Source organism: Erythrolamprus reginae, chromosome 10 (genome assembly GCF_031021105.1).
Source record: "Erythrolamprus reginae isolate rEryReg1 chromosome 10, rEryReg1.hap1, whole genome shotgun sequence".
Lineage (NCBI taxonomy): Eukaryota > Metazoa > Chordata > Lepidosauria > Squamata > Dipsadidae > Erythrolamprus > Erythrolamprus reginae.
The window spans coordinates 6,412,258-6,438,685 of record NC_091959.1 but is presented as its reverse complement, the minus strand read 5'-3'; the positions used below and the strand labels follow the sequence as shown (position 1 = coordinate 6,438,685).

Sequence of the window (26,428 nt, the reverse complement as noted above, 5' to 3'; positions counted from 1 at the left end):
AATTATTTTCTTTGCCCATTTGCTGGGCTCTGCCTTGCCAAAATGCATGGAGTTGCAGCAGTGGGAAATTAGAGATAATTTGGGTTTTTAAAGGTTTCATCTCCATCACGCTGACCATAGGAAACTAAGCAGTATTTTCCAGGTGGCCCTTAACTTGCAATGATTTGTTTAGTGACCATTCAAAGTTACAACCACACTGAAAACAGAGACTTGAGTAAGCCCTTGACTTATGACTATTATTATTATTATTATTATTATTATTATTATTTAGATTTGTATGCCGCCCCTCTCCGAAGACTCAGGGTGGCTCACAACAATAAAAACAATATTATAACAAAACAAATCTAATATTAAAAGAAGCATATAAAACCCTATCATATATTTAAAAACCAAACAGCACATTCATACCAAACATGAAACAAAATATAAAGAAGCCTGGGGGGAAAGGTGTCTCAACTCCCCCATGCCTGGCGGTATAAGTGAGTCTTGAGTAATTTACAAAAGACAAGGAGGGTGGGGGCAGTTCTAATCTCCGGGGGAAGTTGATTCCAGAGGGCTGGGGCCGCCACAGAGAAGGCTCTTCCCCTGAGGCCCGCCAAACGACATTGTTTAGTCGACGGGACCTGGAGAAGGCCAACTCTGTGGGACCTTAACAGCCGCTGGGATTCATGCGGTAGTAGGCGGTTCCGGAGGTACTCTGGTCCAATGCCATGTAGGGCTTTAAAGGTCATAACCAACACTGAATTGTGACTGGAAACTGATCGGCAGCCAATGCAGACCACGGAGTGTTGTAGAAACGTGGGCGAATCTGGGAAGCCCCACGATGGCTCTCGTGGCTGCATTCTGCATGATCTGAAGTTTCTGAACACTTTTCAAAGGTAGCCCCATGTAGAGAGTGTTGCAGTAATCGAACCTTGAGGTGATGAGGGCATGAGGGACTGTGAGCAATGACTCCCTGTCCAAATAGGGCTGCAACTGGTGCACCAGGCGAACCTGGGCAAACGCCCTCCACGCCACAGCCGAAAGATGGTGTTCCAATGTTAGCTGTGGATCGAGGAGGACGCCCAAGTTGCGAACCCTCTCTGAGGGGATCAATAGTTCTCCCCCCAGGGTAATGGACAGACAGATGGAATTGTCCTTGGGAGGCAAGACCCACAGCCACTCCATCTTGTCTGGGTTGAGTTTGAGTTTGTTGACACCCATCCAAGCCCCAACAGCCTCCAGGCACCGGCACATCACTTCCATTGCTGTATCGCCACGGTCTTGTGATCAAAATATGGATGCTTGGCAACAGGAATGTATTGACAATGGTTGCTGCATCCTCGGGCTATATGATTCACTGAAGAAAAACAGAGATTTGCTTAATAACCCTGGCAACAAATGTTATACAGTTGGGTGTGGCTCACATAACTTAGCAATGGAAATGCTTTTCCCCCACTGTAGTTGTAAGTTGAAGTCTACCTCCAATTCTGAGAGTTTCTAGTGTTTCTAATTTGAGCAAGAGTTGAAAAGTTGAAAAGGGTGCAAAAGTTGGCTTGAAACTCAACATTAAGAAAACTAAGGCCTTGGCATCCATCCTGGCAAATAGATGGGGACGAAATGGAGGATTTTATTTTATTTTATTTTATTTTATTTTATTTTATTTTATTTTTTATTTTATTTTATTTTATTTTATTTTATTTTATTTTATTTTATTTTATTTTATTTTATTTTATTTTATTTTATTTTATTTTATTTTATTTTATTTTATTTTATTTTATTTTATTTTATTTTATTTTATTTTATTTTATTTTATTTTATTTTATTTTATTTTATTTTATTTTATTTTATTTTATTTTATTTTATTTTATTTTATTTATTTTATTTTATTTTATTTTATTTTATTTTATTTTATTTTATTTTTTTTATTATTTTATTTTATTTTATTTTATTTTATTTTATTTTATTTTATTTTATTTTATTTTATTTTATTTTATTTTATTTTATTTTATTTTATTTTATTTTATTTTATTTTATTTTATTTTATTTTATTTTATTTTATTTTATTTTATTTTATTTTATTTTATTTTATTTTATTTTATTTTATTTTATTTTATTTTATTTTATTTTATTTTATTTTATTTTATTTTATTTGTTTTCTTAGTTTTCTTAGATTTACACGGGTATATGTATGTAGATTGTTCTGAGTTCAGGTTTTGCCCCGTGTAACATTTTGAGTGTCTATGCGATGTTTCGTTGAAATAACATTCACCATCATCAGGCTGAAGTTATAAGCTTCGTGCTGCTGTAGATATAGTTTTATAAATATATATATATATATATATATATATATATATATATATATATATATATATATATATATATATATATATATATATATATATATAATCATTAATAATATATATATATAAATATAAATATAAATATTATATATATATATATAAATATAAATATTATCATTAATAATACGTGGACATGACTTCACAACTAACAACCACAAAATTTCAGCAATTGCTACCAATGACTACCATTCTATTGCAAGCCGCCTCTAGTTGCCTGCTTGCACCAGAAACCATTTCAAAGGACCGCCACCTTCTAAGTCAAAGATTCAACCTGTTTCCATCTGTTTGGATCTACCTGAGAAGATCAAAGCTCCCGTTGCAATCCATCGGTGGAAATCCACAGCGGAGTCAAAAGGGATGTAGCGATTGAAGAACGTTTCTCGCAGGAAGGTGATGAGGTTCCGGCACATGGTGAGTAAGATGAAGGAGTACATGAAGGAGATGCTGGCGCCGGCCCCCCGAGAGATCAGGATGCCCACAAACGTGGTGTCAGCAATTCCGGTGGGCGGGGATGCAAAACCGTAATCTGCAAAGCAAAATGGATTGAGCGAGTCCCAGAGGCTGAGATTGTGACAACAACACTGGGTTTACTCTACTTTTTTTTTTCCTGGGCTGAGACCTGTTTGTGTCCTTCTGGTGAGGTCCTGCAGACCAAGACGTGCTCCAGAAAGGAGGCAGAATAAACTCAGTGGGAGCAGCTTACAACCCAATTGGATTCAATGCTACGTCTGTTTCGATGGGAGAGTTGGGAAATTAAATGGAAACCACAGGGAGGGCGGAGGCCCTGTTTCCTCCCAGGAGATTCCTAGAGAGGCCCCACGGAGGCTTCTCTCTGCCTTTTCTGGCCCTGTTGCCTCCCAGGAGATTCCTAGAGAGGCCCCACGGAGGCTTCTCTCTGCCTTTTCTGGCCCTGTTGCCTCCCAGGAGATTCCTAGAGAGGCCCCACGGAGGCTTCTCTCTGCCTTTTCTGGCCCTGTTGCCTCCCAGGAGATTCCTAGAGAGGCCCCACGGAGGCTTCTCTCTGCCTTTTCTGGCCCTGTTGCCTCCCAGAAGATTCCTAGAGAGGCCCCACGGAGGCTTCTCTCTGCCTTTTCTGGCCCTGTTGCCTCCCAGGAGATTCCTAGAGAGGCCCCACAGAGGCTTCTCTCTGCCTTTTCTGGCCCCTGTTGCCTCCCAGGAGATTCCTAGAGAGGCCCCACGGAGGCTTCTCCCTTCCTTTTCCGTTTACAGTTTCTGATGCTCGGGTTTGTAAGTGGAAAATGGTTCATGAGGTTCCTCCATGTTCACTATGCCCATCCAAAACATACTGTAATGGTTGGGTTTTCAATATATGAAGATATACAAGCATTGTATGTTAGGAGAAAATAGTGGCATTACTTTAAGAGTTAGGTAGCAATTATGCGCTATGCTGCAATTTAGCTATAGAGTGTTCCCTCGATTTCCGCGGGGGATGCGTTCCGAGACCGCCCGCGAAAGTCAAATTTCCGCAAAGTAGAGATGTGGAAGTAAATACACCATTTTTGGCTATGGACAGTATCACAAGCCTTCCCTTAACACTTTAAACCCCTAAATTACCATTTCCCATTCCCTTAACAACCATTTACTCACCATTATCACCATTGAACAAGACACTTAGTGATCCTGATATTTATAAACATAATTATTTATTAACAATAATTATTTTTTTGTTATTTATTTTTCAAAAGTTATTAGTTTGGCGATGGACACATGATGTCATTGGGTGGGAAAAACTGTGGTATAGGAAAAAAACCGTGAAGTATTTTTTTAATTAATATTTTTTTAAAAACCGTGGTATAGGCTATTCGCGAAGTTCGAACCCGTGAAAATCAAGGGAACACTGTATAAGAGAGACAGATGTGCTGCTGTCTGTTACATTCTGTGGTTGCATTCTGTTGTGTTGAGCTTTGTTTGCATTGTGTCTGTTCTGCTGCCTTATCTTGCAATGTTGGTTACTTGTGTTATATATATGCTGGTTAATATTAATATCTGAGCTGTGTGTAATATACTGTATAAAGTACTGTGTGCAACATATTGTGAAGAATATATTATACTGTTGTAAGGTATTTGAAGTAGAATAAGAGAATATATGTAATACTATATGTACCTGCTGTGTGCGAATAAGAGATGTATTAGGGACTGTATTATAATTACTGTGTAATATTATGGAGATTTTGTATATCTTGTAAATGATACCTTTACTATATGTTGGTCTATATTATCGACTGAACAACCACCATGTCACATGTACTCTGGTTCAAGTACAGTATTTCTGGGTGTAAGTCCAGTGTAGAATGGTGTCAATGACCACCCAGAAGACACTTTGGGTCCTTGGGCAAAGCTTTGGAGGAAGTCCACCCACAGGTCTGCAGCCTCGAGATTCACCTGCCTTTCCATAAATGCATCTCACCCCAACATGCTCCAGATGGATAAACACGCTTGCATGCCCCATACGAGGCAATGGCAATGCAACACCAAAGAGGTCCAAGGCATTTGGGAGCACATAACTACATGTACAGATCTGGAGCTCCCCTCCAGATCTCTACCTATGTGTCCAATGGGGAGGGAAGGGTTTAGGTTACAGTAAGATGGCAAGGAAGATACTCAGGTCGTCAATGTTCAACCACAGCCTTGCTAGTAATGTTATGAACCATCTCCTACGGATCTGAGTCGCTAAAGCAGCCACTACGAAAGCCATACCAGGAAGTTTGTCAACAAACTTCCCTTGTTAACCATTAATGCAACTCTACTTGCAGCGGGAGTGTGCTTTGCTTTACGACGGCGTTAGTCTGGGCTGCAAGGCGATACGTACGTCGTATGCTCAGTGGTGGCTGCCACTGGTTGCCCGCCCCGGAGACGGGCGCCTCTCCTTCCTCATGGCATGAGGAGTCGGAGTTCTGAATCAAGTTAGCTGCCAGAGCTTTCGAGCCGGGCAGCCGGTTCGGTGGTGCTAAGTAGGCTGGTAACTCACAGTATGCCCTTTCTACAAAGACGCCGGCGGAGATGGCGGAGAATATCACCACGCAGATAATGTGGCGGCGGAAGTTCTCAATGAACCTCTTGAACTGTTGGATCTTCTGGTGGACTTTGTTCCGCTGGTACCGCTCTCTCCGGGCCTCGGTGTAGAGATGAGGTTCTGGGAAGGCCAACCTGGAACATGAAAAAAATCAGAGCTGAGGACAATCTTTTTTTTTTAAAAAAATTATAAATCTTTATTTGCATACAAGTACGAGAAACAAAACAAACAAACAATAACATTAAAAAAAGAACAGTGGACGTTGTTCTGTGCACAGCCACCCGACTCAAAAATCCTTTATTTTATTTTATATTTTGTTTTATTTTGGGGAAAAGGAATCCTCAATCTGAGTATTGTATTGGCGGTTCTGTGTTAGCAAAAACTTCAGAAGAAAAGGATTTAGGGGCAGTGATTTCTGACAGTCTCAAAATGGGTGAACAGTGCAGTCAGGCCCTGTTTCCTCCCTGGAGATTCCTACAGAGGCCCAACGGAGGCTCCCCCCACCTTTTCCAGCCCTGTTTCCTCCCTGGAGATTCCTAGAGAGGCCCCACGGAGGCTTCCCCTCACCTTTTCAGGCCCTGTTTCCTCCCAGGAGATTCCTAGAGAGGCCCCACGGAGGCTTCTCCCTGCCTTTTCTGGCCCTGTTTCCTCCCAGGAGATTCCTAGAGAGGCCCCACGGAGGCTTCCCCCCATCTTTTCCGGCCCTGTTTCCTCCCAGGAGATTCCTAGAGAGGCCCCACGGAGGCTTCCCCCCACCTTTTCTGGCCCTGTTTCCTCCCTGGAGATTCCTAGAGAGGCCCCACGGAGGCTTCCCCCTGCCTTTTCCGGTTTATAGTTTCGGAGGCTCGGGTTTGTAAGTGGAAAATGGTTCTTGAGAAGAGCCCAAAAAATCTTGAACACCCGGTTCTTATCTAGAAAAGTTCGTAAGTAGAGGCATTTGTAGGTAGAGGTACCACTGTATCCAGCTGAGAATGGTGATTTTCATGAGGGAACAGAGACAGCCACAAAGCATTCTTTCAAGTGGTTCAAGGCCATCTTATGGCCCACCCACCTGGGCGGAAGCGGAAGGAAGGACTTGCCACACTGGCACAACCTGAATGGGCAACGTGACAAGTTTGTGGGTGGGGGGAGAAGGGATGTGAACTTTCAACTGGGTGGGAAACTCAAGATTCAGGTTTTCCAGTGTAGGCGCCAGGATGGCTCTGGCAATAAATCGGTACTTTGAGGAGTACATTGACTTGGACTCTGATTTAATCTGGATGGAACCTGGAACCATAACAATGCTTCCAATGGAAGTTAATGCAGTAATACTTAGATATGTTTGAGAGCCCGTTCTTGCTATGTTGCCTGGAAACTAACCACATAGTAAACAACTCAACAACTCAATGGGCTATTAATAATGTTTGCAATGGAAATAATGAGGGTTGGGTCAGACAGATGCTGATAATCGCCCTCATTGATGCCCAGAGTCACTTGATAGTGAGATGGGCGGTGCATAAATTTAACAATCAACAAATCCATAAAACAGACAAGATTAAAGCTGCTGAGAGATCTAGTTGAAAGGTGTTTACACTTCTATGGAACTTGCAGTTGTCTAAAGTATGAATGTTTACACTGGAGTTGAATTGTGAAGATTAACTAGGCAACAGGTCTTCATAAATACGATGAGTCACAAGTCCACAACTCCTAGTAGAAACATAGAAACATAGAAGACTGACGGCAGAAAAAGACCTCCTGGTCCATCTAGACTGCCCTTATACTATTTCCTGTATTTTATCTTACAATGGATATATGTTTATCCCAGGCATGTTTAAATTCAGTTCCTGTGGAGTTACCAACTACATCTGCTGGAAGTTTGTTCCAAGGATCTACTACTCTTTCAGTGAAATAATATTTTCTCACGTTGCTTTTGATCTTTCCCCCAACTAACTTCAGATTGTGTCCCCTTGTTCTTGTGTTCACTTTCCTATTAAAAACACTTCCCTCCTGAACCTTATTTAACCCTTTAACATATTTAAATGTTTCGATCATGTCCCCCCTTTTCCTTCTGTCCTCCAGACTATACAGATCGAGTTCCTTAAGTCTTTCCTGATACGTTTTATGCTTAAGACCTTCCACCATTCTTGTAGCCCGTCTTTGGACCCGTTCAATTTTGTCAATATCTTTTTGTAGGTGAGGTCTCCAGAACTGAACACAGTATTCCAAATGTGATCTCACCAGCGCTCTATATAAGGGGATCACAATCTCCCTCTTCCTGCTTGTTATACCTCTAGCTATGCAGCCAAGCATCCTACTTGCTTTCCTTACCGCCTGACCGCACTGTTCACCCATTTTGAGAAATCACTACCCCTAAATCCTTCTCTTCTGAAGTTTTTGCTAACACAGAACTGCCAATGCAATACTCAGATTGAGGATTCCTTTTCCCCAAGTGCATTATTTTACATTTGGAAACATTAAACTGCAGTTTCCACTGCTTTCTATTTTTTTTGTGAATATGATTCTTTCCACCTAACTGCTCATTTACTTATATAGACACTGCCAGCCTTCCAAGCAATGCTCCCATGGAAAGTAGAACTCCGAGGCAGGTAGATCCCTCAAAGAACAATTTATTGGGTACATCCTATTGGCACCAACTGGTGAAAACTGATTCTGAGAGTTCCCAGGGTTTTCACCCCATTAAAAGTGAAAGTTCTCCCTTTCCCAGAAGTCATCCATCCCATTGTCCAATAGAAATGCTGACTGGTTGCTTGGTTACTTATTCCTCCTCTTCCTCCTCCTCCTCCCCCCAGCTACTTGTTGAAATGTTCTTGGTTCTCACAGGAAACCTTCCCCATCTATCTATTTTCCTTCACCCCTCCCATCCAGTGGCAACCCTGAAGCTGTAAAGATGGGCTCAGCCAGGTTCACTTCAGGGTTGACAGATGCTGTAGCCAAGAGGTAGAACTCACGATCAGGAGGTTGTGAGTTCAATCCTAGTAGGTAGAGGCAGATGTAAGGGTCTCCTGCTTGGGCAGGGGGTTGGACTAGATGACCTGCAAGGTCCCTTCCAACTCTGTTCATCTGTATTTACTTTTGACAGGAAAAGGGATGAATTTGCCAAAAAATAAAAATAAAAATGGGATTCCCTGTGAACTGCCCTTAAGTTTCCCAGAAATATCTAGCGTGCATTAGCGTAAATGCTTGGATCTGATCCAGCCTGGATTCTGCTTAAGAAATGATGCCATTCCAACCTCAATGCTACACAGATATTATTTATTTATTGGATTTGTATGCCGCCTTTCTCCGGAGACTCGGGGCAGCTCACAGCAATAACAAGACTACATACAATAATAATCCAATACTAAAAACAATTAAAAACCCATTATTATAAAAACCAAACATACATACAGACATACCATGCATAAAATTGTAAAGGCCTAGGGGGAAAGAGTATCTCACTTCCCCCATGCCTGGCAGCAGAGGTGGGTTTTAAGTAGCTTACGAAAGGCAAGGAGGGTGGGGGCAATTCTAATCTCTGGGGGGAGTTGGTTCCAGAGGGTCGGGGCCGCCACAGAGAAGGCTCTTCCCTTGGGTCCCGCCAAGCGGCATTGTTTAGTTGACAGGACCCGGAGAAGACCCACTCTGTGGGACCTAACTGGTCGCTGGGATTAGTGCAGCAGAAGGCGGTCCCTGAGATAATTTGGTCCGGTGCCATGAAGGGCTTTATAGGTCATAACCAACACTTTGAATTGTGACCGGAAACTGATCGGCAACCAATGCAGACTGCGGAGTGTTGGTGTTACATGGGCATAACTGGTCGCTGGGATTCGTGCAGCAGAAGACGGTCCCTGAGATAATCTGCTCCGGTGCCATGAAGGGCTATATCCTTTCTATTTTTGTGTGCCCAACAAGACCCACTCAATCCCCGGAGCCTCCAACCCTTACCTGATCCCTCGTCAACGGCTCTTACATTCAGAGAAGGTGGTAGGGCGAAGATGGACAGTTCCAGTGATGGGTTGCTACCAGTTCGAACCGGTACGGTGAAACGTGGCGGTAAGCTCTGGCCACCCCCCGAGACGTCCTCAAAAAATGCCCAGAAGTGTAATGCATGTACTCCCATTCCCAAACCAGTAGCAAAGGTAACCGGACAGTTCACTGTCCAATTTTAAAATGAGTTACACATTTCATAGACTTACTTTTTCCCCCTGCCTTTTCCGTAAGTCGTGTCCTATTCCTTCGCCAGGTATCCAGTCTGAACCCAGGATCAGGGGATTCTCTCGATTTAGGACAAAACTGTAAGGGACCAGAGAAATCAGCTTTTAAAAAGGACATTCGGTCTATGATCCTGGGAGCAAGCAAGGGGACTTGAGGTTTTGATCATACCTTTAACTCTAAAGACCTGGTTCCCTGGTTCCCCTAGGGGCGATTTGATTTTTAATGGGGGCAATTGCAACCAAGTTCATGGCCTTTTAAGCTTCCCCTGCATGTGTAGTACTTCACTTTTTGAATAGTTAAAATTATATGTCATGGGGTGGGGGCATCAGGATGTTAGAGATGCTTGGGTGAGGCATGGCCAAGAAAAGGTTGGGAACAAAAGAAGAGTCCTGCTGAATCAGGCCAAAGCCCATCAAGTCCAGCATTCTGTGTCCCACAGTTGCCCACCAAGGAGGACAGAAGGGAAAGGGGGGACATGATCGAAACATTTAAATATGTCAAAGGGTTAAATAAGGTTCAGGAGGGAAGTGTTTTTAATAGGAAAGTGAACACAAGAACAAGGGGACACAGTCTGAAGTTAGTTGGGGGAAAGATCAAAAGCAACGTGAGAAAATATTATTTCACTGAAAGAATAGTAGATCCTTGGAACAAACTTCCAGAAGACGTGGTTGGTAAATCCACAGTAACTGAATTTAAACATGCCTGGGATAAACATATATCCATCCTAAGATAAAACACAGGAAATAGTATAAGGGCAGACTAGATGGACCATGAGGTCTTTTTCTGCCGTCAGTCTTCTATATGTCATGGGGTGGGGGCATCAGGATGTTAGAGATGCTTGGGTGGGGCATGGCCAAAAAAAAGGTTGGGAACATAAGAACCTAAGAACCTAAGAAGAGCCATCTGAATCAGGCCAAAGCCCATCAAGTCCAGCATTCTGTGGCCCACAGTGGCCCACTAATTGTCCATGGGGATCTTGAGCAGAAAGAGAAGGCAAAACCCTCCCTTTCCCTTGACCCCCAACAAATGGGACCCAAGGGAACCCTGCCTGCCTCAACCAACATAGAGGCAACATGGAACCCCTGCTCTAAAACCGTCCTGAGAAACTCCAGCCGATCCTTTCTTTCAAAAATGTTGGCTTTAAATTTTCTCTGGAGTTGGCTTCCAGTCAGCCCCAAATCTCAAGGGTGGAGCACAAATTTGACTTTACTGTCTACCTTTCAGTGGGGTGGGAGTGTTTGATCCTTTTCATAGGGATGTTTTTCCCCCCACTCTACCTGGATTATTTTAAAGGTAGGGCCAGTCCCAATGACACATAATTCATCTTACTCTGGTTGTAGCATCTTGCATTTGGGACTGTGTGTATCCCACGAGAACTTGATTTACTGGAAGCCCTTTTGAATGGTGCCATTTCAAGTTGCATCAAGCTATCTAGAGATTATGGCACATATCCACCAAGTGGAACATCCAAGCCCAGGCAAAATGTTTTGGCATTCCAGACACTTCTTTGGCAAGCAAACTACAAGATTTCCAAATCATGTCTTTGCATGCCACAACCATCTGTCCCAACCAGCTATTTTTCTGAACTCAACAATAGGGCCAGCCGAAAGTACATTTCACTAAGCTTAAAAGATGTTCTCTAGGAAGAAAATAAACTCTAAGAAGACCAAAGACCTTTTAGTAAAGAAGACACATACTTCATTGTGCAAGTGATAACAGCAGCAAAAATTGTATACGCAGAAAAATGGAAAGGATCCAAGATTCCATTTGAAGAAGATATACTTTAAAAAAAAAACTTGGATTGTGCTGAGATGAATAGAATGACAATGAAACTTAAGGACAGAGAAGAATCTGAAAATTATAATGTTTGGATGAAGTTTTATAATTGGATAGAAAATGAATATAGTTAGAAGCTGAAGTAAATTTGAGCTCAAGAATAAAAGATTAGGAGTGATAAAGAGATGAATTAACCCAGATAACAAAATTAGATTGAGGAGGTAGTATTATTTTAAAAGTATATACCAATAATTAAAAGAAAACAATTATAAACAGTTTTTAAAAATATTATAAAATAGAAGAGACACCAAAAGAATATAATAATTTACTATCAGTCTGTTTAATATAAAATTTATTGGAATTGAAATCACTCAAAGGAAAGTTTAGAGGGAGAAAGAGGAAGTAGTTTGAGAAAGGAAGAGGTGGAGTAGAGAGAGGAAAGAAAGAAGGAGAGAGTAGAAGGAAAGTAGATGGAAGAGTTGGAGAGAGTGAGAGGGGGATGAGAAAGAAAAATATTATTATTATTATTATTATTATTATTATTATTATTATTATTATTAAAATAAGAATACAGTGTTCCCTCGATTTTCGCGGGGGATGCGTTCCGAGACCGCCCGCGAAAGTTGAATTTCCGCGAAGTAGAGATGCGGAAGTAAATACTGTACACTATTTTTGGCTATGAACAGTATCCCAAGCCTTCCCTTAACACTTTAAACCCCTAAATTTACAATTTCCCATTCCCTTAGCAACCATTTAGATTATTACTCACCATGTTTATTTATTAAATTTTATTAAAAAAATGTTTTTTAAAGGCAGATGAAAGTTTGGCAATGACATATGACGTCATCGGGCAGGAAAAACCATGGTATAGGGGAAAAAACCGCAAAGTATTTTTTTAATTAATATTTTTGAAAAACCGTGGTATAGACGTTCTGCGAAGTTCGAACCCGCGAAAATCGAGGGAACACTGTACAGACTGACTTATTAATATTATAGAGGTCCAGATAAGGGAATAGTAGATAGAACTTTGTAACTATGTATGTTATTGATATTATTTTTAAAAATATATATGCATTGATATTTGTATGGATGTGGAATTAAAAAAAATAAAAAAAATATTTAAACAGGAAAGATGAGTAACTGGGCTTGGCTTACTTGTTATCTCGATCCTTGTTAATGAAGGACACGCGATTGATTTCATTTTGTTTCAATTTCTCTGGAATTCCTGGGAGGAAGGTAGAATAAAAAGTTCAAGCAGTGACTACCAAGGACTTTGTACAGAATGAAAAAGAAGGATGCTAAATGACATTATGGGCATTCTGTTGGTTTCTTTACCATAGTGTCAGGCCCAAAACTATGAATGAAGCATGGAGAGTCTCCCAAGTTGAGTTATTTTAAAGGGTTCACACATAGAGACAGAATCTTGCCAGTGTGAAGACTCACCTATCAGCATCTACAATATATTGTGGGAACTAATAAGGAGGAGCCATCTCCACCCTCTTTCGTTCATACATGATATCTTGCTTGAGTTGCCTCTTATTTATCTGGAGTGCACCCCTCCCTCCACTTCCTTCTTCCATTCCGTCACACTTAATGGCCCATGAGAAAAGGAAGCACAATATCAACAGTAGAGACCTTCAAATTTCTAGGTTCTATCATATCTCAAGACCTAAAATGGCCACCTAACATCAAAAACATCATCAAAAAAGCACAACAAAGAATGTTCTTTCTGCGCCAGCTCAGGAAGCTCAAACTGCCCAAGGAGCTGCTGATACAGTTCTACAGAGGAATAATTGAGTCTGTCATCTGCACCTCTATAACTGTCTGGTTTGGTGCTGCAACCCAACAGGACCGACACAGACTTCAGAGGAGAATCAGAACTGCAGAAAAACCAATTGCTGCCAACCTGCCTTCCATTGAGGACCTGTATACTGCACGAGTCAAAAAGAGGGCGGGGAAAATATTTACTGACCCCTCACATCCTGGACACAAATTGTTTCAACTCCTACCCTCAAAACGTCGCTACAGAGCACTGCACACCAAGACAACTAGACACAAGAACAGTTTTTCCCCGAAGGCCATCACTCTACTAAACAAATAATTCCCTCAACGCTGTCAGACTTTCTACTAAATCTGCACTTCTATTCTACTAGTTTTTCTCATCATTCCTTTCACCCATTTCCTCCCATGTTGACTGTATGACTGTAACTTGTTGCTTATATCCTAAGATTTTTATTAATATTGCTTCTTCATTGCTTATTTGACCCCTATGACAATCATTAAGTGTTGCACCATATGATTCTTGACAAATGTATATTTTATTTTATGTACACTGAGAGCATATGCACCAAGACAAATTCCTTGTGTGTCCAATCACACTTGGCCAATAAAATTTTTATTCTATTCTATTCTATATAATAAGAATCCCAACTTCATGGAGATCTTGAGCTGTTTGCTTCCAGAAGTATGGCTTCCTTAGTCCTACCCAGCCAGAAGGCTTCGTGTGACCTGTCTGTTTTGGATTCTGCTGACCTTTAACGCAAAGTTGAGTGAACTGGAGTGCATTGTCATGATCCCGCAACATGTAGTGAAAATCCTCCCAGGTGAGCTCCTCCTTGTCCTGGAATCCTGCTTCTTTGAACAAGGATTCGATAACCTGCTCGGTCTGATCCCGTGAGAGGCAGTTGTTAGAGATCTCAATGAAAGATCTAGAGTAAGAAAGAAGAAATCCAGAGATAAGATGACTGATGGGTAACTGAAGAATCTATGGCAAAGTCTTGCTTGAATTTATTTATTTATTTATTTATATTTATTTATTTATATTTATTTATTTATATTATTTAATTTATTTAATTTATTTAATTTATTTATTTATCTATTTATCTATTTATCTATCTATCTATCTATCTATCTATCTATCTATCTATCTATCTATCTATCTATCTATCTATCTATTTATATTATTTATTTATTTATTTATTTATCTATTTATCTATTTATCTATCTATCTATCTATCTATCTATCTATCTATCTATCTATCTATCTATCTATCTATCTATCTATCTATCTATCTATTTATTTATTGGATTTGTATGCCTCCCCTCTCCGCAGACTCGGGGCGGTAACAACAGCAATAAAACATTATATAACAAAAGCCAATACTAAAAACAGTTAAAAACCCATTATATAAAAACCAATCATACATACAGACATACCATGCATAAAATTGTAAAGGCCTAGGGGGAAAGAGTATCTCAGTTCCCCCATGCCTGGCGGCAGAGGTGGGTTTTAAGCAGCTTTCGAAAGGCAAGGAGGGTGGGGGCAATTCTAATCTCTGGGGGGAGTTGGTTCCAGAGGGCCGGGGCCGCCACAGAGAAGGCTCTTCCTCTGGGTCCCGCCAAACGACATTGTTTGGTTGACGGGACCCGGAGAAGACTCACTCTGTTGGACCTGAATGCAAGAAGCATGGTTGATGGTTCATCAATTTCACTCATAACTCAGATGAACTTCAAATGAATTGAATGGAGGCATTGGCTGAACTTGGGTCTGCAATAAGACTCTGCAAATCGAGGGTTATTATTTTCCATGTGGCTTCACAGATTGAATTTTAGGTGAGGAATTGACCGGAGGTACAATATAACATTCTAGCAAATGGACATTCTAGCATCTTTCCACCAAGAATCAGTTAGGATAACAAAAAGCAGAAGATACCTCAGCATCCGAAAGAATTCCTCCTTTGAAAGGAAGCCGTTTCCATCGATATCGTACATGGCAAACATCAGTTTGGACTTCTCCTGGGGGCTTCCTGGTTGAGAGAGGTAGAGAAGGACACAAAACGTGCCTCGTCAGCACATCTCAGCCAAAATAAAATAGAGATCCTATGTAATATGAACTATTACTGCTAGTTTTTTCTCATCATTCCTATCACCCATTTCCTCCCATTTAGGACTGCATGGCTGTAACTTGTTGCTTGTATCCTTAAGATTTTTATTAATATTGATTGTTTCTTCATTGCTTATTTGACCCCTATGACAATCATTAGGTGTTGTACCATATGATTCTTGACAAATGTATATTTTTCTTTTATGTACGCTGATAGCAGATGCACCAAGACAATTCCTTGTGTGTCCAATCACACTTGGTCAATAAAGAATTCTATTCCATTCCATTCCATTCTATTCTCCTTATTCTATTCTATTCTCCTTATTCTATTCTATTCTATTCCATTCCATTCTATTCTCCTTATTCTATTCTATTCTCCTTATTCTATTCTATTCCATTCCATTCTATTCTCCTTATTCTATTCTATTCTATTCCATTCTATTCTCCTTATTCTATTCTATTCCATTCCATTCCATTCTTAACCGATTACACACAGGAAAAAATGCAGTTTCAGATCAACTTGATTTAGCAAAGTGTATTCCAACACAAATAGTTTGGTGCCCAACTGTTGAGGTCTTGACTGTGGTTGGCTCCATGATCCCAGCCCTTGCGGTTGAATAATTTCAAATTTCACCTTTCATAAAGACCACCAAGATGTCCAGGAATTCACGAAAGGAGAGATATCCATTCCCGTCTTTGTCGGCGAGAGAGAACATGGAGTCCACAAATACAGACTGGGGTTTGAGACCCAGAGCATCAGCAAACTCTGCCCGGCTCAATTCACACTTTAAGGCTTCCTTGGCTTTTTGAGATGTTTCCAAATTGAGATCTCCAGCGTCCAGTCTGTCAATGTTTAGAACCTAAAAGAGTAAGACCACTGATCACATTCCTGCCAGGAAGGGAGTCCACTTAATTTGAAAGGCAAGACCCTCTAAACAAAACCAGGATAGTTCTTGCACTTGCTGTCCTACAGCTATGATGTAACATGAAGTTACAAGAGGAAATTTGGTCTAGATTTCAGTCATTTTAACGGATAATAAAACCATTCAGTTAGGTAGCATTATCTAGCTGACTTTTCAGCAATGTTCTAATAGATCAGAAATCAAGAGAAGGAAAATTCATTTCCCAACAAGCATGAGAAAGAAACAACTGTTTAACTGGTACAAGTTAAATAGGGGAATGAGGTGGAGGAAGAGATGGAGGAGGAGGAAGAAGAAGGGGAGGAAGAAGAGGAAGAGGAGGAGGAGGAGCGAAGGAGGAGGAGGAAGGAGAAGGAGGAGGAGAAAAAAGGAGGAGGAGGAAGAGAAGGAGAAGGAGAAGGTACAGCTTCCCCACTTACCTGAGAAAATGAATGCCGGAAGAAAATTTCCAATATTTCTTTTCTCTGCTCCTTGGTTACTGCCTTTTTCAGCAGCTGCTGTTCGCTCATCATGGATACTTGGAGCGTCAAGCCATTCCTCTCCAAGTAGCTTTTCAGATGTCCGAGGAAGTCCCTGCACTCTGCTTCTACCTTAAACTGCAACACCTAAGAACAACAGGAAGAGACTTTCACCACTGGGGGAGAGAATCTCCAGATAATAGAGCCCGCTCTATTGTTCATAACAGAACTCCAAGCACCTAAAAGGCCACCTATTGTTCTATCCTGCTCTTTTGTATTTTAATTTTTAAGACGTTGCTTAAGATATTCAGAATACAGTGGTACCTCTACCTACAAACGCCTCTACTTATGAACTTTTCTAGATAAGAACCGGGTGTTCAAGATTTTTTTGCCTCTTCTTAAGAACCATTTTCAATTTACAAAACTGAGCCTCCGAAATTGTAACCGGAAAAGGCAGGGAGGAGCCTCCGTGGGGCCTCTCTAGGAATCTCCTGGGAGGAAACAGGGCCTCCACCCTCCCTGTGGTTTCCCCAATCGCACACACTATTTGCTTTTACATTCATTCCTATGGAAAAAATTGCTTCTTCTTACGAACCTTTCTATTTAAGAACCTGGTCACAGAATGAATTAAGTTTATAAGTTAGAGGCACCACTGTACTTTGAATAGTTTGCGATTTCATTAGTGACTTAGATATTTACAACAGGGTCTTCTTCATGGCGACATGGACCCTGGATAGCTTTTCCAGCCATATTCCTAACTTCTGTTAAACAATTGGTATAAAATTTTGGGTTTCCTGGAAAATAATCCTGAAAGTTATTTTAGTTTTCCTAAGGTTCCTGGGGGTGTTGAGAAGAAGAAGACAAAAAAGGCAGGATGGGGACCTTTCTACCATATAAACAAGAATGTCAACAGTTGACCGTCATTTTTAATTAAAAAATGAAAAAAGAGGTAAGATATTTAGTTATACACATATTAACAGCTGCTAGGATAGCATATGCCCAACAATGGAAAATAGATAAAGCACCAGAAGAAAATATAGTAATTAAAAAAATATTGGATTGTGCGGAGATGGACAGGTAGTCCAAAAAATTAGAGGGAAAGGAAGGTTCAGATTATTATAAAATATGGGGGAAATTCTATGACTGGTTAAAGGGAAGAACAGCGAAGAAATAAATAAAAATTCAAGCAAAGCAACATGTCAAATAAAAGAATGAATACTATGTGAAAGAAGCAAAATTCTCTGATCGAACATTAAAAAAAAAGGTGGGGAAGCTTTTGCTTCCCAAATGTTGTATGTATATGTTTTTTGTATGTCTCTTTTTTGTTATACAGTGATACCTCGTCTTACAAACGCCTCGTGATACAAACTATTCGAGATACAAACCCGGCGTTTAAGATTTTTTTGCCTCTTCTTACAAACTATTTTCACCTTACAAACCCACCGCCGCCGCTGGGATGCCCCGCCTCCGGACTTCCGTTGCCAGCGAAGCGCCCGTTTTTGCACTGCTGGGATTCCCCTGAGGCTCCCCTCCATGGGAAACCCCACCTCCGGACTTCCGTGTTTTTGCGATGCTGCAGGGGAATCCCTGCAGGGGAATCCAGCAGCGCAAAACCGGGCGCTTCGCTGGCAACGGAAGTCTGGAGGTGGGGTTTCCCAGTGAGGGGAGCGTCAGTGAAATCACAGCATCACAAAAACACAGAGGTCCGGAGGTGGGGTTTCGAGGACTTCGGTGTTTTTGTGATGCTGCGATTTCACTGATGCTCCCTTCGCTGGGAAACCCCACCTCCAGACTTTCGTTGCCAGCGAAGCTCTCATTTTTGTTGTGCTGGGATTCCCATGCAGCATGCAAAAACACAGAAGTCCGGGGGTGGGGTTTCCCATGGAAGGGAGCCTCAGGGGAATCCCAGCAGCGCAAAAACAGGCGCTTTGGCTGGCAAAAGGGGTGAATTTTGGGCTTGCACGCATTAATCACTTTTCCATTGATTCCTATGGGAAACATTGTTTCATCTTACAAACTTTTCACCTTAAGAACCTCATCCTGGAACCAATTAAGTTTGTAAGACAAGGTATCACTGTATTTGAAAAAATAAATAAATTATATTTAAAAAAAACAAAAAACCCAGTTGACCGTCATCCTCTCTGGTACATACCAGGTCGTATTCTTTAGGAATCTTCAGCAGGATAGTCCTGCTGCCTTTGTTGTTGGACATGATGGTCTCCACTTTCTGCTCGCGTCGGAGGGTGATGCTGCGAACCACAGCCAACTTGCCATCAAGCACTTTGACCACATTGCCTTCTTTCAGTTGGATGTAGACAAGTGAACTCTCGGTCTTGGAGCCGTGCCATTCAAGAGCTGTGGGTAGAGGAAGACTCTGCCTTAGCCTTGAATTTTCTTTCTTTCTTTTAAAAAATATCTTTATTGAATATTTACATTTAAAATGACAGGGACTGGACATTGGATTCATACTGCGTTTTAATGGAATCTTTGAGTAGTAGAACTGCTCCTCACCTTGGGTTCCTTCAGCAGATATGTCTGGATGAGTGGTGGGATTTTGCCTCTTCTGCAACTTACGGAAAGACCTTCTCCTGAAGAAAGCAACAATCCAGGCAATGAAGAGACTCACTGCAGAAAAAAAAACGTAAGAAAAAAATTGGGCTGATGTTACAACAGCTGGCGTTGTTCACAGATGCCAGCCTTGAGCATTCAGGATGGTTAGGAACCAATAAATTCTATCTCTTAGCTCAGGTCATTGATAACTCCATGCTACTTTTCTCCAAGTTGGTGTCCTTCAAAGCTATTGAGATAACAAATCATGGTTTTCTTTGCCATCATGGACAATGGTTCTGCTACCTGCATTTTCCATGACAGTCTCAATAACCCTGGTGCCACAGCCTTCTACTGATCATCTTAAAAGGAAGAAGTCATGGAAGTTCATGGATACCAAGTGTATCCATGGTTATTGAAACGGATGTCCAAGGGCCGCCTCTATGTTGGTTGAGGCAGGCAGGGTTCCCTTGGGTACCATTTGTTGGGGGTCAAGGGAAAGGGAGGGTTTTGCCTTCTCTTTCTGCTCAAGATCCCCATGGACAATTGATGGGCCACTGTGGGACACAGAATGCTGGGCTTGATGGGCTTTGGCCCGATTCAGCATGGCTCTTCTTATGTTCTTAGGTCAAAGTGAAACCTAAGGGGCTAAAATTAAGGACTGGCCAAAGGTTGCAGGTCCATACCCATTACTTCTCATTCTCTCAGTCTTTACTTGGTTTGGAGACAGCATTTAAGCAGTGTTGGAAAGATACAGGCTGCATCGCCTAATAAACCATGGATCCAGCTCTTGTTCCACCAAGGTTGAATGATTGATTTTGGGTGGTGGTGGGGGAAAGTGAGCAAACACATTGTACAGTACTTCTAGAGATGATTTATTCCAGTTTTCTACACTCCCAGGACTTGTCAACAATTGAACCCTGCATTGGAACGTAAAGGAAAACTTCAAGTGGTTGTGGTTATCTCTGGCCCAGCTCCTGCCCCAAGGACTGGGGATGTGGGGGAGACATTCACATGCCGCAGGCCTGTTTTGCTCCCGGTGGAATCTGATGATGAAGGCTCCTCTGATCAAGAAGACATGAGTGACAGGGAGGAGGAGAGTGTGGCAGACAGCTCAGAAGGAGATCAATTATCTAGCTCCTCCTTGGATTCGGAACAAGAGTTAATGATACAGCCACGCATGCGGAGAGCGATGCATAGGCAGCAACAACTGAGAGATTATTATCAAAGAAAATGAGGCCACCTGTGGTTGGGTGGGGCTGTGGTCATTAGTGAGGCTGCTATAAAGAGCAGCCTGTGGGTTTGGCCATTGTGGAGGATTATCTGATTGTTGTGTTTCGTGCCTGCCTTGCTGACTTTGACCTTTGTGTGCTGATTTTTCCCTGCTTTGAAACTAAACCAAAGCAAAGTTTCACTTTGTGAAAGAAGAAGGACTGTGAATTGCCTCACAGCTGCAAGCTAAGTATCTCAGAACTGATAAGGGACTTGTACAAATTACAAGTTTGTTTGGAGACCAGTGCTCTTTGCTATACAAAAAGAGTGCTTAGTTTATTTGCATTTTTGGTATAAAGAATATTGTTTTGAATTTTCAAAGGTGTGTGTGTCTGAAATTTGTATCTGAACAGAACACAACAGAACACAAGTCAAGCTATTCTCCAAAACACCTGAGGGCAGGAGAAGAAGCAACAGGTGGAAACTCAACAAGGAGTGAAACAACTTAGAACTAAGGAGACACTTCCTGACCGTGAGGACAATTAATCCATGGAACAACTTGCCTCCAGAAGTTCTGAATGCTCCAACACTGGAAGTTTTTAAGAAGATGTTGGAGAACCATCTGTCTGAAGTGGTGTAGGTTTTCCTGCCTAAGCAGGGGGTTGGACTAGAAGACCTCCAAGGTCCCTTCCAACCCTGTTATTCTATATTTCAAACCCAGACGGATACAAACCTAAAGGCAAGCAACACAGGGCAGCGATGAGGATTCCAAAACCCGCAGCGCTTCCTTCGAAGTAATCTATGACGGTCATCGGTTTGCAGGAAGGGAGGTCTTGCAAGTCGATCTGCGTGGGCTGGGGGCATGGGTTATCTGATGGAGGAGAATGCAATGAGACAGGGTACCATTCCATTTCAATCGCAATACCACAAGAGCACGCAACAGATTCAAACTTAATATTAACCGCTCCAAACTTGACTGTAAAAAATATGACTTCAGCAACCGAGTTGTCGAAGCGTGGAACTCATTACCTGACTCCGTAGTGTCAACCCCTAACCCCCAACATTTTTCCCTTACACTATCCACGATTGACCTCTCCCAGGTTCCTTAGAGGTCAGTAAGGGGCGTGCATAAGTGCACCAGTGTCCCTTCCGTCCCCTGTCCAATTGTCTCTCCTTATCTCATTTATCTTTTCTTCCTTTCAAATATGTTCACCTATACTTTTATATCTTTTCTTCTATTCTTTTCTTTATTTATATTACTACATATCTATTCTCTTCAATGTGTATTATGTATTGGACAAAATAAATAAATAAATAAATAAATAAATAAATAAATAAATTTGGTTCCTCCCTCCAGTAAACGTTTCTTAGGATGCTCTACACACAGGGTGACAAGGCCCCTTGCTTCATAACTGGTTGCCTAGTTTGAAATGATGATGGACGATCTACTTTTCAACGTTCCAATGGCCATGTCTCTTTGCCATCTGTTTGTTTGTTTAGTTCAAGCCATTGCCTTAATGGGGGTCACCTCCCATGCACCTCCCAAGAACAGAATAATAATAATAATAATAATAATAATAATAATAATAATAATAATAATAATTTATTGGATTTGTATGCTGCCCTCTCCGTAGACACAACATGTACAATCCAATAATAAAAAACAACTAAAAACCCCTATTATAAAACCAAACATACACACAAACATACCATGCATAACTTGTAATGGCCTAGGGGGAAGAGCTATCTCAACTCCGCCATGCCTGGCGGTATAAATGAGTCTTGAGTAGTTTATGAAAGACAGGGAGGGTGGGGGCAGTTCTAATCTCCGGGGGGAGTTGGTTCCAGAGGCCCGGGGCCACCACAGAGAAGGCTCTTCCCCTGGGGCCCGCCAAATGACATTGTTTAGTCGATGGGACCTGGAGAAGGCCAACTCTGTGGGACCTTATTGGTCGCTGGGATTCGTGCGGTAGCAGGCGGTTCCGGAGGTAACCTGGTCATTACCATTACCCACCAATTCCCCAGATGAATACGTTCTCTGAGATATTTTCTGTGTGCGTAACAGCAGCAAGAACATCATGGAGGCTCGTGTTTTTAATGGCCGCAATCTCCTCGGAAGTAAATAGTCTACAAAAGAGAGGAACGAGACTCAGCGGGATCTTTGGTGCATTAAGCATAAATACAGTCATAAGGCTGTGGTTAGAATGCCTGCCTAGATGCCCAAATCCTCATTCAAAGTGGCGGTCAAAAGACATGATGAAAATTCTTTAATTTGACAACCTACAGACAGATTTAACCATACAGTGATACCTCTACTTACAAACTTAATTCGTTCTGTGACCAGGTTCTTAAGTAGAAAAGTTTGTAAGAAGAAGCAATTTTCCCCATAGGAATCAAGGTAAAATCAAATAATGCGTGCGATTGGGGAAACCACAGGGAGGGTGGAGGCCCTGTTTCCTCCCAGGAGATTCCTAGAGAGGCCCCATGGAGGCTTCTCCCTGCCTTTTCTGGCTATGTTTCCACCCAGGAGATTCCTAGAGAGGCCCCATGGAGGCTTCTCCCTGCCTTTTCTGGCCATGTTTCCTCCCAGGAGATTCCTAGAGACGCCCCACAGAGGCTTCTGCCCCACCTTTTCCAGCCCTGTTTCTGCCCAGGAGATTCCTAGAGAGGCCCCATGGAGGCTTCTCCCTGACTTTTCTGGTTACAATTTAGGAGGCTCGGGTTTGTAAGTGGAAAATGGTTCTTGAGAAGAGGCAAAAAAGTCTTGAACACCCGGTTCTTATCTAGAAAAGTTCGTAAGTAGAGGCCTTCTTAGGTAGAGGTACCACTGTAATTTCAATTGGGAAAATGTGACCACCCTAGAGCAACCTGTAGATTAATAATTATCAATATCTGTCAAGAATGCCCTCTGGCTGATATGATTAAGCAACCTACTTATTCAATTAGTTTAAAGAAATGATTATTTACTCAGCTTCTGTTTACCTAAATTCATTAAAACGCTGGTGGGATGCCTTACCCATTCTTGGGGTTTTCAAACCAGAACCGGTCTCCATCTCGTAGGCGAACAAACTGGTCCTCAAGGATGGCTCGGAAGAGGGTCTCATTCTCTTCCAGCATCCCCCCAAGAAGCAGCTCCAGGCTTTCAATTCTGTCCCCATAGAGGTCTGCGGTTGACTCAAGGATCTAGGAGCAAACAGACCTTTCGTTTGGTTTTATAATACATGTGATTTTAGTGATGTTTTTTATTGGGGTTTTTTACTTATATTGTATTTATACCTGTTATTAGCCTCTCATTTGGAAGGAGTGGCAAATAAATAAATAAATAAATAAATAAATAAATAAATAAATAAATGAACGAACGAACGAACGAACGAACGAACGAACGAACGAACGAACGAACAAACAAACAAACAAACAAACAAACAAACAAACAAACAAATAATAATAAATAAATACATTTGGTTTGAAGGCTGAATGAGTGAAAGGTGAGCTTGAATAGTTAAAAGAAGTGGGGCGATTTTGGTCCCCTTGTAGGTCATTTTTCCCTACACCCAGCTCTAGCATGAGTCCCTACACCATTTTGGACAAATGGCTGTCCAATCTCTGGACTCTGTCCGGTCTCAAGTATTGGAGCGCTCACAACCTCCACCATCCATCTTCTATGTTTCTGTCTGCCTTCCACCCCACCTCATATCCAATTTAGCTCCTGTGACATGGTACCGTTTTGTTCTTCTGGTTAATATCTGTCCAATTCTTGGCAGGCTCAAGTCCAAAGAACTCTCTGACTTTGTTGTAGGTAGATAGTCCGATATCTCTTCCTCGCTGGATCCAACTGGCCACGAAATCCATCCGTGAGTACTTCACTGTCCCATACCAGTAATCTTAAGAAAATCAAGACAAAACATCCATAGTGGAGCCAAAGGATGCCCACATACACTTGGCGGGACCCAGGGGAAGAGCCTTCTCTGTGGCGGCCCTGGCCCTCTGGAATCAACTCCCCCCAGAGCTTAGAATTGCCCCCACCCTCCTTGCCTTTCGTAAGCTACTTAAAACCCACCTCTGCCGCCAGGCATGGGGGAATTGAGATTCCTTTTCCCCCTAGGCCTTTACAATTTTATGCATGGTATGTCTGTATGCCTGTTTGGATTTTTATATTAATGGGTTTTTAATCGTTTTTAGTATTGGATTATTATTGTACGCTGTTTTATGATTGCTGTTAGCCGCCCCGAGTCTTCGGAGAGGGGCGGCATATAAATCCAATGAATAAATAAATAAAATAAATAAATAAGCAACAAAGGAATCATGACAACGAAGGGCAAATATTAGCTGAACATCCCCACCACCACCAAAAGCAGGAAGTAAAGAAAGCTCGCCCCAAATTTGTAAGGCTAAAGTAACCTTGAGTCTTCGGAGAGGGGCGGCATACAAATCCAAATAATAAATAAATAAATAAATAAATAAAGTAACCTTTCCCCTCCCTTAGCTTTGCCGAAGGAATGAAACCTCCTGCATTTTGGGGAGAGCCATCAAAAATAGAGAGCCAATAAAAGGATCTACCTTGGAGATCTTCGACTACAAAATTGTCTTCCTTCTTGGTGATTTGAGTACTCATCCCCAGAAGGAGATTATTGACGTCTTCAGCTGTCTGGAGGTTAGGATTCTGACCGAGACAGAAAACAGTTAGCATGAACTCAAAGGCCATTGCAACGCTAAGAGGGATAGAAACTATCAAGACTCAATTGCTTAAGTGTTCCTGGGTTCCTTGGAACAGTAGTCCCTACTTTTGTGAAATCACCAACTGAACTAGAGGTACAACAAGGTATAGTGCAATGAAGCAGGACACTTAATAATCTCTTCTAGCACTTTCTCTATTGAGGAAGGCTGTCCAGGACATTTGACAGGTGACCTACTCGGAGAATGCCAAAAACTGAAACCTGGAAATGTTGAATGCAACCCAAGTGCTCTACTTGGGTTTCTACGCTTTGATTTACCGTATTTTTCAGCGTATAAGATGCACCTTTTTCCTCCCTAAAAGAGGCTGAAAATTTGGGTGTGTCTAATACAGTGGTACCTCATCATACGAACTTAATTGGTTCCAGGAGGAGGTTCGTAAGGTGAAAAGTTTGTAAGATGAAACAATGTTTCTCATAGGAATCAATGTAAAAGCAAATAATGCGTGCAAATCCTTCAGGAAAATCCCAAACTTTAGAAGGGAGGCGAACAGAGGGCAGGGGGGAGCAGCTAAAGGGGGCGGGTGGAAGAAGCAAGGGTAGGCTAAAGGGTGAGTGGGAAGGAAGGAAGGCAAGGGGGGCGCCCCTCCCTTTTCTTTCTTCAAAAGACACCCTTTCAGTGCCTTTGCAAGCATGCAAAATCTTTACTCCTCCAAGCTGCCCCTCCCTTTTCTTTCTTCAAAAGACACCCTTTCAGTGCTTTTGCAAGCATGCAAAATCTTTACTCCTCCAAGCTGCCCCTCCCTTTTCTTTCTTCAAAAGACACCCTTTCAGTGCCTTTGCAAGCATGCAAAATCTTTACTCCTCCAAGCTGCCCCTCCCTTTTCTTTCTTCAAAAGACACCATTTCAGTGCTTTTGCAAGCATGCAAAATCTTTACTCCTCCAAGCTGCCCCTCCCTTTTCTTTCTTCAAAAAAGAGGAAAAAAAGAAACCCCTTCATCCCAGCCGCAGCTGCTTGGGTTCGTAAGGTGAAAATAGTTCGGAAGAAGAGGCAAAAAAATCTTAAACACCGGGTTCGTATCTTGAAAAGTTCGTTAGAAGAGGCGTTCGTAAGATGAGGTACCACTGTACTCTGAATGTAGCTTTTTTGAAGCTTCCCCCCACTAATGAGGTGCTAACAATTTTCCCAGCTCTTACCAGTTTGCAGGCTTTTTCATTGTTACTCTCTCTGAATAATGTTTTTTCCAGTCCTAAGTCTTTGCAGGCTTTTTTTCATTGCTCTACTTGCTCTAAATAAGTTTTTTCCCCCAGCCCTAACCAAGTGCTAACGATGTTCCCAGCTCTTACTGGCTTGCAAGCTCTTTCATTGCTACTCTCTACAAATATTGTTT

General features: G+C 41.7%; 1 protein-coding gene across 1 annotated transcript in view; it reads right to left on the bottom strand.

Moving 5' to 3' along the window:
* DUOX2 (dual oxidase 2) overlaps positions 1 to 26,428 on the bottom strand; it is a 57,153-nt gene that overhangs the window by 14,704 nt on the left and 16,021 nt on the right. The window contains 15 exon segments of the mRNA XM_070763037.1: positions 2,638 to 2,868; positions 5,332 to 5,510; positions 9,535 to 9,648; positions 12,502 to 12,571; positions 13,879 to 14,054; positions 15,059 to 15,152; positions 15,864 to 16,089; positions 16,569 to 16,754; positions 18,760 to 18,962; positions 19,119 to 19,232; positions 21,100 to 21,237; positions 22,381 to 22,493; positions 23,383 to 23,549; positions 24,087 to 24,247; positions 24,924 to 25,026. Of these exon segments, the coding sequence (XP_070619138.1) occupies positions 2,638 to 2,868; positions 5,332 to 5,510; positions 9,535 to 9,648; positions 12,502 to 12,571; positions 13,879 to 14,054; positions 15,059 to 15,152; positions 15,864 to 16,089; positions 16,569 to 16,754; positions 18,760 to 18,962; positions 19,119 to 19,232; positions 21,100 to 21,237; positions 22,381 to 22,493; positions 23,383 to 23,549; positions 24,087 to 24,247; positions 24,924 to 25,026 (2,275 nt within the window).